The 15,337-nt window shown below is 33.4% G+C and overlaps 1 protein-coding gene across 1 annotated transcript in view; it reads left to right on the top strand.

Moving 5' to 3' along the window:
* Positions 1-15,337, top strand: part of PCLO (piccolo presynaptic cytomatrix protein) — a 369,605-nt gene that overhangs the window by 215,618 nt on the left and 138,650 nt on the right. The window contains exon 7 of the mRNA XM_082472536.1: positions 9,093-11,280. Coding sequence (XP_082328662.1) covers positions 9,093-11,280 — 2,188 coding nt within the window. The remainder of the gene's footprint in view (positions 1-9,092; positions 11,281-15,337) is intronic.

Here is a 15,337-nt window from a genome sequence, read left to right as displayed (position 1 = left end):
GAAAACATATCACATAGTAATCAATCACCATTCTAACACTCCATGTACAAAACTGTAGCATAATTAGAGATTTACATTTTACAGCATTTGAAATACAATTATTTTTGTTCTGAATACAGTTATTTTTGTTTTGATGAGAGATTGTCAATGAGAAATGCAAATGAGATATTTTATGGAAGCGTTGGAATCAGTACAATCCCTCTTTGTGGATCAATAATTTGTTCTCAAAATGAAGTAAGTCACAGGCAGGCAATACTATAATATTCAGCATGCTGAAAAAAAAGCAGGTGGAAGAGATGTATCTTACTTTTTTAATATACATTTATGTTTTAGGGTAAGTTTTCATGTTAATTCTTGGAAATTTTTATTAACTTTATTTTTCCACTTCAGATTGCTCGTATAAACCATTAACACATTTTCTGGTAAAGCGATGTAGTTGTTATCTTGTGGTAGCATGTTAGAACTGTAAATGGTTTTGCCCTTGAAGAAGGAATCAATGTTAGATAGTTCTTCATAGCATTCCGTATCTAGTCCAGCAGCACTATGTAAAAGTTAAATGGTATAGAAATGAGAAAATAGGAGGTATCTGTGTTTATTTTCCAGTGATCTGATTTTAATTCTTAGGCTATCATGTTTTCATAGCCTGTAGGTTAGTCAGTGCTTTTAAATTACTTCTTTCTCTTTATACTCACTGGTTATCAAACCTTCTTCTTAGCTAAGAGCATATAGGCAAAATATGTTTTGCTGCCCCCATAAATTTTTGAAGTAATAACTACAAAAAGAGTGATTTTAAACATAGTAATAACTGGATGTTGGGAGATTAAAAGGAAAAGAAAAAGGAGGTCATCCGTATCTTTAAGCATTTTCTTTTCTCTTAGGAAAATGATCAAGAAAACGTAATTTTGAATGAAGCAACACACCAGTGAAGAAATATATCTGTAGTCTTGCACAGAAATGTGTTTTTCTAATGAAAATGTAAAATCTAGAAATGACAAAGATGGATGGATGGGAGGGATAGAAGGTAGAAGGGAGGAGGGAGAAATACACATCCATATGTATAAAAAATGATCACCTTAAAAACTTCTAAGAGGGCTTTCTAAAATACCTTATACAGATTTTAGGAGAGAAGAAATTAATCTCTTTGGGCCATTCCAAAAAATAGAAGGCAGTACGTGTTGCGCAGACTGACATCTCTGATGCTTCTGTCCAGCGAGGTGGAAACTAGTTTTCTGCTTGGCTGCCAGCCCAAGAGCAATGACTTTCAGCAAGAAAACAAGACAAACTGGGACAAGAGGCACATTAAGGAAAAGCTTAAAGATGCCTGATGAAATATTGAGCGCCACTTTCACAATATTAATTGGAGAACATTTTTGCCTCTGCTACTAGACTTTGAAAAATAACTTGTGTGTGACTTTTAAATATGTTCTATTACTTTGTTTTTATTTTCTGACTAATAACGTCTTGTGATTCAGTTTCTCACTTTTTTCTTGCTACTAGAATATTACAACAATTAAAGAACTACTTTAAAAAAACAATTTCAAGTACATTCACAAATGGTGAATTCTCTTCCATAGCTGTAGAGACTCAAGACTGTTTATTGATAAAGCTGTTTATATTTTTTCAATGATTCGGTGATATTTTCATAGCAATGCTAATACTGCTTATTTGGAGTTTGATTCGTGGGAATAGTTATTAAATTGTTCCACAGGACTCTAGTTGAAGAAATTTGATGGCTTTATTTTGTATGTGCCAGGCACTGTGCCTTATTGCAATGCCTAGTGGAGTCTAGATGTTTTATCAGTTTTTAAAGTATTTTTCCATGAGTGGTATCATTTAGAATTTCATTTTCACAGGTCACTCCTCCATTGTCTTTCATTTTTCTTGTATATCTTAAAGCAATAGAAATTACTGAGCCCTTGCACTCAACATTTGGAATGTTTTAGCTGTGTGTAAGGGTAAGGGTGGAATGGTGGTAAATAATGGGTCTATTTTGGGAACACATTATTAATGATACAATGTATAGGTTAGAATGCTGAATATTTTTATATTCAACTGCTATTTTGTCTCAAAACTGGAAACTGTAGATATTGGGGTAGGGAGACCCCTCGAAGGAGAATTAATGCTTTCATTGACATTTCAGAGAGTGAAACTGTTTCTAGTCCTTTTTCAAGGAAGCACGTGTAGTCATATTTTCCAGCTTGCAGCCTTGTGTTTATCTTACAGCTTCATCTTCATCCTCCATCCTAACTTTCCAAAGTTAAAGGAGTATGCTAACCAATGTTCATATATTTTAAAGAGCTGTCTTGTTTGAAGGGGAAAATATCCTAAACATTTCATCTACCTGCCTAATACTAAGAGCCATAGATCTTTATAGACAGATAATGTTTATACCCTAAGAAGAAGGAATGACCAGGTACAGAGCAGAAGTAAAAATACCAGAGAGCACATAGTATGTATGAGTAGTATTCTTCTTACCAAGACAAAGACTTACTCTCATATTCAAAGTAAATGCAGGCCCTGAATGAGGAGAACTCCCAATAAGGTGAGACAGATGACTCTGAGAGCATTTTCTGTCCTCCAGTTCTGTATTCATACTGCACAATTGAAGGGCAGGGGCCATGTCTTACTCATAATCTCAGTAGTCAGTACAGTAAACAATAAGCATGTTCTCAGATTTTTTCACTAAGCCATCAGATAGGTGTTTTTGGTGTTTATGGTTACTGTTTCAATTCTTTTTTCTTAAATTATTTTTAAGATGGCAAGGATTTCTCGATTTTAAAATTGAGGTCAGCTATCCAATCGATCTCCCTTAGTGATTCTGGTAATTAATTTCTCAAACTAAATACCTCTATTTCCTCCTAAATTTGTAATCCCTTTTTAATTACACCATTGATCCTTCTATTGAACTCAGAGTAAAAAGCAACTTTTAACAAAGATCTAGCATTTACATAATTTTTCAATCAGACTGGCAATTCATTATCCTCTGATTTTTCCTTAGTTATTGCAGCTGTGGAAAATTTCCCAAGATTTTTATGAGGTTAAGCTAGAAAGATTAATCTTCTGCACTGAAGAGACATTCTTATAGTTTTAGGCATCTATTTTTTTCTTCCTGTTCTATAATAAAACTGTGTTTTTTAAAACTTGGTTGAATATCTTCTGCGTATTAGTTCATGTTAATCCAAAAGGTGAGAATTATCCTATCAAATACAGGGATTAATTTTAGGATCATAAAACAAATTTATAACAAGACAAAATAATCTAATACATTTTATTAATTTGCTCAGATTGTTACCATAGCCTGTAATATCTCTCTTTCTTTCACCCTTTACCCCAAGAGCTCTCTTTTTCAAGACATCATCGATGTCCCTGTCTTGTCCATTCAGACTAAGGCACTGTGACATACAAATACTAGCAGTCTTCATCAGTACGTAAGCTAAATGACAGTAGATCAGTGATCTCTTTCTGAAGACATCATCTTGTATATCCTCCGACATCAGTTGTTTTCAACCAGTGACTGTTTTGCCTCCCTCTCCCCCTAGAGATATTTGACAGTGCATAGTGGCATTTTTGATTGACAGGACTGGGGTAGGATATGCTGATGGTATCTGGTGGGTAGAGGCCAGAGTTTCCACTAAACATCCTACAATGCACAAAACAGCCATCCCAACCCCGACATAGAATCATCTGGAAAAAATGTCAGTAGTGCCAAGGTTAAGAAACATTAATTAGTTACTTAAATTGATGCTGGACCATGAATAGTCATAGTCTGCGTGCAGATCCCTGGCAAATTATATGAACACTTTCCATTCTTAAGTCCAAAACTTTGTTGGCGACTGTGTCAAGGGACAGTGTAAAATGTTTTGCTGAAGCCCTGCGAGATTGTATTTTCTGTTTCTATGTTATCTATGTGGACTGCCACATTATCATTGAAGGAAATTAAATTGGGCTGTCACAATTTTCTCTTTGACGAAGCCACAGTGCTTGCTACCCAGTGCACTGCATTGCAAGTCATTGACAATGATTGCACATTTACAGTTTGATGGTTTGTGCTGGTACTTCACATGGTATTGGAGTTAATTTGACCACTGTGTAACAACCTGGGTTGCCTTTTCCATCTGTAAAAAAATAAAGAAAGAAAGAAAGAAAAGGAAAATGAATGAGTGGAGATTTTAATATAGATAGATTTCAAGGGCTTTATATAGTATATATACAATACATATGTAATTATATATAACATATATAGTATATATTTTACATATAAATTATATATATGTAATATATTTTACATTTAAATTTTATTATTTGCTTCTCTATTTTTCCTCTTCCTGTTTGCATAGAACCCCTCTCTGTATGTGTTTCCATCTCACAGGTATTAATGCATCACCAGGCTGAAGTTAAACCAGATAATCCTGGGTGTTTCTATGAAATTTACATTTTATACTATTCCCTCCACATAGAAAGTATTCTCCTGTTTAAGTCCAGTCCCTTCTTCAATACCCAGGCTTTCTGCTATGTCTTAATCCATTTTTCCTTGCCTGAGGTGAAAGTAAATCCTTCTTATTCTGGGTCCCAATACACTCTTTATATACTCCTCTAATTCACCTTCTGAGTTTTTATATAGATGATCTTTAAGAGGTTATGTTTTCTCTAGAAAATTATATGATATTTATCTGTATCAAAGTATCTTATTTATCTATAAATCTATGTGGAATTATACTGTTTGGAAGTGAATCTACATTTCTCATTATCTAAAAGTACAGGGACTTCATAAAAATCATTCCTGCTTAACTGAAAGAACAAACTTAAAAATTGAAGATATTATCATAACGAACATTGATTTCCAGTAGCAGGTATAGCTTTCTGTATTTATAAAATGAAAAATACATTCCAAAGTCTCTCTAGTGATACAGTGATTTAGAAGGGTATCTCTGATACTGACATAAGAGCTATTTAGCAAAAGGCTGAGGTAGTTTCTTCATACAACATCCTAAAAAATATTCCTGATTCATGAGTTTTTTGAGAATAAGGTTTGTGTTCATTCTATCTCTTACCTCTTAGCTCTGTGCCTTTATTATCTAGAAAAATGCATTTTAGAATTATACTAAGCAAACTCCTGGAATAAATAAATAAATTGAATTTTGCCATATTTATTATATATAGCAATAGATGAATAATTTTGGTCTAGCATCTATTTTTGCTTGTTCAACTTTTCTCATTCTTAGATTGAGCTTAGATTATTTTAACAGTGGGATAATGCACATATGTATATTTAAAGTCCTCAGGATAGTGTATCCATATACCTTAGCTATTGTTATTTTTATTAATAACCCTGACACCTCAGAACAAGGAAAAATTTATTTCCTTTACCATATAAGATGCGTGGTATAACTGGATTCCCCCAAGGAGAATGTTGTTTAAAATAACTTTGGACAGCAAAACTTCTGCTGGAGCTTGTTTGCTTCTTAACACTGTTACCTCCTAGGTATTGCAATTGAAATTAGATTTTCTTCCAGTCTTCCTCAACCTCCATTCTATTCTTAGGACTTTCTGTTCTTTTCCCTTGGTCTGTTATTTGCACAGCTATTTTAAAATATTTTACAGTTACTTAGTACAATTATTTTTCAGATTAAGAGCACCAGATCTGTCTGAAAACTTTTACCAAGCTAATCATCAAGGAAAGAAAATCTTATTAAACACCAAGATTTTTCTAGATTGTTGTTGTTGTCTCTAATCATGGCCTCCAACTGCATCACCTTTAATCGTGATAAACTTTCTTTTATACATCTCTTGATCTTTTCTAAGCAATTATATTGTTTTGTTTCGATTCTCTGTTTTGGGGTTCTCTACTCTTATTTTACATTTTATTGTTTAGATTAGAGTTAAATAGTCAGTTTAGAAGTTATTTATTGTCTCAGAAGGCTGTTCTTTTTAAATTATAAGTTGGCAATACATCACTTTAAATTCTCTACTATATTTCTGTCTGTCCTCTGGATTATAACTAATCTAGATTCTTGTTTTAACTGATTTACTCCTTAGCCAAACCAATAATACAACAATAAATATTGACCTCCTCTACATATAGGAAAACTGAGGCCCAGGGAGTTTAAGCAACTTGCTAAAGGTCTCACAGCTGGTAAAGGCAGAGCCAGGATTGAAACTCTAAGTCTGGCCTGAGACACTAAGCTTTCAATCAGTGTTACACTTCCTGTCATTTGGGAAGAATATGGTTGAGACCTTGATGAGTCTCCAACTTTGTTATCAAGAAAGAACAGCAAACCTATTTCGAGTTGTGGAGACTGAGTAGTTAGCTAGACTAACTCAGTAAGTATCTAGCTTCTACCAACCAACTTTGTCACTTGTTTCCATGACTCACATCCGTGGCACACAAAATATTAATAAACATAAGTCATGGATCATTAAATATTTGCAACCCTGAAAGATAATTAGAAATCCCTAATACCTGGAATGTTTCTTTAACCTAGGATTTTATAAAACTGCAAAAAAATGAGCATGACTAAGCACACTCCCTCAAGTGAGAACTATAAACTGTTAAAGTTAAGAGAAATTGCATAAATGTATGAGCAATAAATAGTAAGAACTACTATCAGTTTCCAGTTCATTATAACCATTACTCTTAATACTATAGTCATTTTTACAGTTCCTCGTAGTTTTATCTTTCTTGTGTTTTCGTATCTTTCCTCTCATTCCACACAGTGAATTCTCGGAAATTCACTTCTTGATTCAGAATTTTTAAAAATAGTAACACACCAAAAAATCACAAGTTCTTATTTTACCCTTTCATTTCTTCATTCTTTCATTCAACAAATATATGCACCCATTTAATGGATGCCTTCAGTTTTTTTTTTAAATTAATTTTCAAAATGTGTGTGTCCACCCCAGAAATTTCTTTCATTCTCTCTATTTACTCCATTCCACTGTTACCTTCTCTGTTCTGTGTGCTTTCTCTCTGCATCAGCTTTTAGTGTTACATTAATTCATGCGCATTTTTGACCTCCTTTGGTAGGGAGGAGAATTCTTACTTTCAAAGTAAGACTTTTCAAATGTCTTTATATTATGCAATGCCATTACATTTTCAGAGTAATGCACTTAAACACTCTTTCTCAAACAATTTCACAACCACAATCATGTAGTACACATGAACATCTTAAATTTGAAAACTCTTAATGCATATACCAAATCTACCAAATGCTAGTCTAGGAAAAGAAACAGTCATTAATTTCAGCCTCCTGTTGAGCTCCATTATATTCAGAGAACTGAAAAGATTATTGTGAAAAACTTTTTATAAATAGAAGACATATATGTTAGTATTTTGGAAAATTATTAAGTAGTTGTAAGATTTCAATTTTAATTTTATTACTATTTTATTATGGTCACTTGATATTAAAAAGCATAACATGTACATTCATTTATTCAAAAAAAACAGTTTTTTAAAATATTTGGAATATGAATTTGCCAAATTCCACAGTTTTCTGTAGAAATAAGGGGATTTTACAAGGAAATAATACTTAGTGACTGCCTACAATGTGTACTAAATATTTTACACAGAGGTCTCATTTGCTCTTCATAACAGCCCTATGACTTGATTGTGAGTATTAAATACAATGAAAATAATTGAGGGTGAGAGAGAATAAATAACATGCCAAACAGCTGCCTTTGTAGTTCCAATTCCCCATATTCCTTGAGATTTCTCTGTGAGGATGAATAAGCTACGATTTCAAAATCACTCTGCCATATTTTACAAACTCACAACATTTATTCATTGTGAATTTGCATTCAGATATTTAAAAATTTCAGAAATACACATAAACCTCAATTGATCTTTAGGATATTGCTTCTGATTATAATTTCTATTAAACAATTAGGTCGATAAATGGAGCAGAAAAATAACAGAAAACAAATAAAAAACACCAAGGTAACAAATTTGGGAGTAGTAAAAAGGCAATAAAAGTACAAGGTCTTGGACAAATATGATATAATTAATTAGACATAATTCCCATATACTTTTTGTTATTTTGGGGTCCTCGATTTTTGGTGATTGGGAAAAAGGGAAGAATTAAGGTCTTTGTGTTATTAGTAAGAAGAAAAAAGTAAAGAATATGCAACTAGAAGGCAGAAGGCCTGAGATCTAGTTGTGAATATGCTGCTACATGGTTGGGTAACTGAGTATATCAGCTTACTTTATTTATAGTCAAAATGATCTCTCATGTCTTCTGATATTCTAAAATTGCATGATTCTCAAGACCAGTGATTCTTAGAATGCAAGTTTATGACAAATTAACCAAATAAAATTGAAAATATCTGACAAATCACTGATAAACTTTATCTGATTTTTTCTAAGATTTTAATGAGTTTTTGAATTGTTTATAGTCACTTCCTTTTGCTTCATGTAGAAGTTACTAAAGCATTAAGAAGAAGCTGAAATTACTAAAGAATAGTAGCATTGAAAGAAAATAGAAAACTCAAATAGAAAAATATTGAAAGATTAAATAGGAAATTGGTTCAGATAACTCTTGGGGAAAAAAAGACAGTAGCGAATGAGAGGATTTCATTTCAAAACATTTCAAGATTGGAATAGGAATGATAGTCACTTCAGGGGGTGAAAGTAGGAATGGGAAGATAGAAGCATACAATTGAACAGGACAATGAGCATCTTCAACAAATATAACTTAAACTTTAGATAGTTAACACAAATACTCTGGGCATACCTTCAGTAAGTAATATTATGTATATTAAATAGGGTGGAAAATGAGTTTTTAAGAGTTCTCCTAAGAGTCTAACTAAAATATAATCCTGCCTAGCAGTGTACTCTGTGCTCAATTTCAGAACTCAATTCTAATGTTACAAAGTTGTAATAATAAATAATCAATTTACCAAGAAGAGGAAAATTATTTTTCAGTTAACTGCATTTGTGACTAATACTTGAAATTATGTGTAGAATTTTTATTTTATTATGTGCTCATAGCTAAAACATATATTAACTCACTTTTATTTAAATGTAAATTATGGTTTTTTTGACCTTTTACTTTTTTTCCTTGATGATAAAGTACTGTATTTTGTTTACTTAATTACAGACAAAAGGTTCTCAAACCATGACACCCTCTGGCACTCAGAAAAAAGTGAAGAGAACTCTGCCAAACCCACCTCCCGAGGAGACCTCCACAGGAACTCAGTCAACATACAGCACAGTGGGCACAGTTTCCAGGAGAAGGATCTGCAGAACCAACACAATGGCACGAGCCAAGATTCTCCAGGATATAGACAGAGAGCTCGATCTTGTGGAGAGGGAATCTGCAAAGCTTAGAAAAAAACAAGCAGAACTTGATGAGGAAGAGAAGGAGATTGATGCCAAGTTACGGTACCTGGAAATGGGGATTAACAGGAGAAAAGAGGCATTGTTAAAGGAGAGAGAAAAGAGGGAGAGAGCCTACCTCCAGGGAGTAGCTGAGGATCGTGATTACATGTCTGACAGTGAGGTCAGCAGCACCAGACCAACCCGGATCGAAAGTCAGCATGGCATAGAGCGACCGAGAACTGCTCCCCAAACTGAGTTCAGCCAGTTTATACCACCACAAACCCAAACAGAATCTCAGCTAGTTCCTCCTACAAGTCCTTACACCCAATACCAATACTCTTCCCCTGCACTTCCTACCCAAGCACCCACCCCATACACCCAACAATCCCACTTTGAGCAACAGACTCTGTACCATCAGGAAGTTTCACCTTATCAGACTCAGCCAACCTTCCAAGCTGTGGCAACGATGTCCTTCACACCTCAAGCTCAACCTACACCAACACCACAACCTGCTTATCAGTTACCATCACAGATGATGGTGATACAACAGAAGCCCCGGCAAACTGCACTATATCTGGAGCCCAAGATAACTTCAAACTATGAGGTGATTCGCAACCAACCCCTGATGATAGCACCTGTTTCTACTGATAATACATATGCTGTTTCCCACCTTGGTAGTAAGTACAACAGCTTAGACTTGAGAATAGGATTGGAGGAAAGAAGTAGCATGGCAAGCAGCCCAATATCAAGCATATCTGCAGATTCTTTCTATGCAGATATTGACCATCACACTCCACGAAATTATGTCTTAATTGATGACATTGGAGAGATTACCAAAGGAACAGCCGCTTTAAGCACTGCGTTTAGCCTTCATGAAAAAGATCTGTCAAAAACAGACCGTCTCCTTCGAACCACTGAGACACGTAGGTCTCAAGAAGTGACAGATTTCCTAGCACCTCTGCAGACTTCTTCCAGATTGCATAGTTATGTGAAAGCAGAGGAAGACCCAATGGAGGATCCTTATGAGTTAAAGCTTCTGAAACATCAGATTAAACAGGAATTCCGTAGAGGGGCAGAGAGCTTAGATCACCTCGCTGGTCTTTCCCATTATTACCATGCCGATACTAGCTATAGACATTTTCCAAAATCTGAAAAGTATAGCATTAGTAGACTCACACTTGAAAAACAAGCAGCAAAACAACTGCCAGCAGCCATACTTTATCAAAAGCAGTCAAAGCATAAGAAATCACTAATTGACCCTAAAATGTCCAAATTTTCACCTATTCAAGAAAGTAGAGACCTTGAACCTGATTATTCGAGCTATATGACTTCTAGCAGTTCATCTATTGGTGGCATTTCTTCCAGGGCAAGGCTTCTTCAAGATGATATCACTTTTGGCCTCAGAAAAAATATTACAGACCAACACAAATTTTTGGGATCATCTCTTGGCACAGGGCTGGGCACATTAGGAAATACCATACGGTCAGCTCTGCAGGATGAAGCAGATAAGCCATACAGCAGTGGCAGCAGGTCCAGACCTTCTTCCAGACCTTCCTCTGTCTATGGGCTTGATTTATCAATTAAAAGAGATTCTTCCAGCTCTTCTCTAAGACTGAAAGCTCAAGAGGCGGAAGCTCTAGATGTTTCCTTTAGTCATGCATCACCCTCTGGCAGAACTAAGCCTACCAGTTTGCCGATTAGCCAGAGTAGAGGAAGAATACCAATTGTGGCCCAGAATTCTGAGGAGGAAAGTCCACTCAGTCCTGTTGGCCAGCCAATGGGAATGGCCAGGGCTGCAGCTGGACCCCTGCCACCAATTTCTGCAGACACCAGGGATCAGTTTGGATCAAGTCACTCATTGCCTGAAGTTCAACAACACATGAGAGAAGAATCACGGACTCGAGGCTACGATCGTGACATAGCTTTCATCATGGATGACTTCCAACATGCCATGTCAGACAGTGAAGGTAAATTGGGCCTCACACTACCTTGTTACTCTCAAAACTCAAACTCTTGTGTTTCTGCATGTTTAATTTTCCTTCTCCATGGACGTATTCTACTTTTCTTGGTGCGTCTTTTGCATGTTTACTTCAATTTTATTTCTTGTAAATGGAAATTTTATCTTGTGTATAGATTTCGTAGCATGCTCTTCTTTATTTCTTTTTAGTTTATTCTTTTACTGTTGTTTCTTGGTTGTTTGCTTGATTTGTTTGGTGTCCACTTTTCCAAAACCATTACCAAATAATTGTGTCAATAAAATATGGTCATCCTTTAAATCTATAGTTGGAAATATTTTCATTGTATGTTTCTTTTATTTTTTTAAAAGGCATTTTTAAAGTTATTAGTTTCTTTCAGTTTGTGAAATGATTAAGGTTTTGAGCCATTAAGTACTATTCTGCTAGACTCTGTAATAGAAAATTATTTATGTCATTTTGTGAGATCAGTGTTCATTAATTCAGAGAATGTTCTCTTTTTGAGAACTTTCAAATAACTCCCTAATGTTAACATAATGTAGAGTTTTATAATTCTACTTAAATAAAAGGTTTGTATTTTAATCTCTTTCACTATGAATGTCATAATTGACAAGTTTGTACATTTTGCATTACGTACTAGAAAGCTTAGTACTAAATATGGTTTTGACAATAAATAACAGTATTATCCACATGCTTGTGAATATGTATGAAGCATTGTTTAGATTTTAAAATTGGAAATTTGTACACTGCTTTTGTGAATTTAGCTATTTGAGCTGAAGCCTTCCTTGTGTGTTCAGTTAGCCTTTTCCATGGCTTTGCTTTTTGCATTATTCCATTTTTTTTTGCCCTAAATTGTCATTACTAGTTTTTCATATTGAACAAGAGATTTATGGCAAGTACATACTTAACTAAAAACTGGTTTATGGTAATTTGCTTTGTTTAGTTATATAGAACCATAAGGATTTTAGAAAATGACCTAGACCAAGTCTAAATTTGAAGACAAGGTTGGACAGGTACAGAGATGTGAAGTCTTGCCCATGCCAAGAGGACTCATGACACTTGGTTCTTTTTTTTTTTCCCCCTCTGTGGTATACATTTGAATGTAGGTGTGGTTTGAGTCCTAAAAATAAAATATTTCTCATCAAATAAAAATGTATTACTTCATGGCTTTAGAGATTGCAGAGCACTAAGTTAATATGAACATCTCTTATTTTAAGTCTAACATTTTCCCTGAAGACTTACAGGAAAATATGTTTTCACAAAAAGGATTTTCTTTCTTCTGTATCTAGACACGAATATGATTTTAGAAGTTCAAATGTAGGTTTGATCAGGACTAAGGTAATCACTGGATCTGAAGGAGAGACTGCTTTTTCTAGTGAAATTCCAAAAGACTAGTCCCTTCCTGATTTGTTTTATTCTCTACAGGCTATTGGATTGACCATTTTTTATTGATAACCAGCCAATTAAATAAAACACTCTGTGTGGTTTTTTTTATTTAGCCGATTGTTTGAATCAATCTACATAGTTAAGTAAGTTATATAATGCAGAAACATTTTTTTTCTTTTTTCACAATCCACATTTTACACACATTATATATGTATATAAATATATATATGAAATGACTGCTGCAGAAGAATAAAAAGGCTCTTCAATAATTGTATCTGTAAAATAGCAAAGTAAAAGAAAAACTAACTGGTCAATCACATAACTAAACACCTAAAATCTGTGTGTGCATGATGAACATATACCTGGAGAGAATTTGACAAATTGATTTATTCATCACAGATGTTTTGCCAACATGGTTCCAGACATACAGATGTTTCTAGATATTCCAAAATACGGCAGTCATTTACGTACAACCATGTAAAAATAACCAAATTTTTATTTCTCATTTATATGTTTGGATGATGTGTACTCATAGTCATCAAAGACTATGAAAACTTGTTTTGATAAAATATCAAGACACATCAAAAAATACTTATCAAATACAATTTGGTAAGTATTTGGAAATATCATCAGCTTAAAAAAAAGCATGTTAATCTCCAGAAAATTATTTAAACTAATTTGGATGAGACATCATGCAGCATACAAAATTATGAAATATGTAACGATGACACCAGAGAAGTAAACAATTAAAATGAAATTTACACAAAATCAAATTGAGTTAAAATGTATTTTTAAATTAAGCAGACAAGAAATTTAGTCATAAAAATCATGTTGATATAGAATTATACAAAGGAAAACTATAACAAACTGAATTACATATGTGATATTATGTGTGTGAATTGTAGTGATTATCTTTAAAAGATGTATGTTTTAAAATGTTATCTATTTTCTTTGTGTTTGTATCTCATAAGCATATCACTTTTCTTCTGGTGAACAGTGGTCTGCTTTTCTTTTGAAATCTTGGATTCCTTGGGTAATTAAGAAAAAAAGTAGAAAGTGTTTGAATGATACTTAAACAACTTTGAAAAGTATAACATTCCAACAGGCTATTTAGTATCATGTAAACAAAGCAAATTTAACTGATTTCAAATTTTTGTGCTTTCTCTGAACTCAAACTCTAGGTTATAGCCAACAGGATGTTTTTCAGATGTATTCTATTTAGCTCCAATTAATTTTGAAATATCTCATTTGAGGTATAAGCTAGGTAGGCATAATTTATGTTGCTTACTATTTATGACCACCAGCTTGAAGTCTACACCTTCATATCCATTCCTGGTTAAGAGAAAAACTAAACTAGAAACAGTCAAGTTGTATTTCTACAACCGCAAATATTTTGTTGAAAACATTCTTTCAAAATATACTCCATGTAAAAAAAAAAAAAAAAAGCATCGGTATATACGGTCTTTTAAAAAAAATTCCAATGAAAATTTCATACGGAATAGAAGTAAGCTGTTCGTATAACTATTGTTACAGTCAATAATGTGAATAATGCTAGACCCCAAAATAGCTTTCTTGCATTTTACATTTAAGAAAAGAAAATATCAATGGCTTAAAACGAGGGGATGTTAATCTCCAGCAAAACTATTTAATTTGGAAAATATTATTATAAAATTTAGTTTTTAAAGTTCGGATCTACCATAGCAGATCAGACAATTGCAGTTATAAACAATTAGCATTTATGTCCAACTTGCTGTAAATGATGAAGACAGAATCCAACATAAGAACAGATTTATTTAATCTGGTTTTTCTTCGTTGATCTACAAATTCCTATGCAAAGCATACTAGCCATCCTAACTTGGTTACGTATAGAGTCATTATAAGACATAACAGACAATCAAAGTATGTCATCAGAATCGGAAATAAATTGACAAAATTTATATCAGGTTGAGATTCTGCCTTATCTGTATAGACACAACCAAGGAAACATTTTAAAGGATTGTTATTTTAAATGCATTAAGCAAAGTTGTATATTCAAGTGAAATCATGTAGTGCATTATCCAAGATAGTCATTTATTAAAATCAGTATAGCCTATTTTTTTATGAGAAATATGTAATAAAGATATACAAAAATTAATATAAAATGATTAGTATGTTTGTTGATAATCTAATAAGTTTTAGAGACTGATGGTTAAATAATGGATTTTCTATTTACTTATCAAGTTTATATTAAATATTTCTTTCATAAATTTAGTCACTTGGTGTCAAATTAAAACTATGAAAAACTATAATAAATATTGAGTAGATTGTGAGAAAAGATTGTGTAACTATTAATGAGATTCAAGGGACAAATTAATATTTATCTTAACATGTGCTTATCATAATTAGGATATTTAGCTTTCTTTAGTTGATGACCAATTTTCCTATGTTTCATTCATTTCCTGAATATTTAATGAATATTATGGCATTTGCAAGGCATTGTTTTTAGTATTGAGGGAGAAAAAAAACCAAAACAACAAAAGAAGACATGAGCCTTACCCTCAAGCAGCTTAGAGTCTAATAGGGGAGATCAGATAAGTACATATGCAACCACAAACCAGGTATGTATCGTATTTCCTCAAATCTAAGACTGACTAAATTATGAGGCATCATCTATCATTCTGTGTTT

This window comes from Balaenoptera physalus (assembly GCF_965194825.1).
Source record: "Balaenoptera physalus genome assembly, chromosome: 8".
Lineage (NCBI taxonomy): Eukaryota > Metazoa > Chordata > Mammalia > Artiodactyla > Balaenopteridae > Balaenoptera > Balaenoptera physalus.
This window is presented reverse-complemented; position numbering and strand designations above follow the sequence as displayed.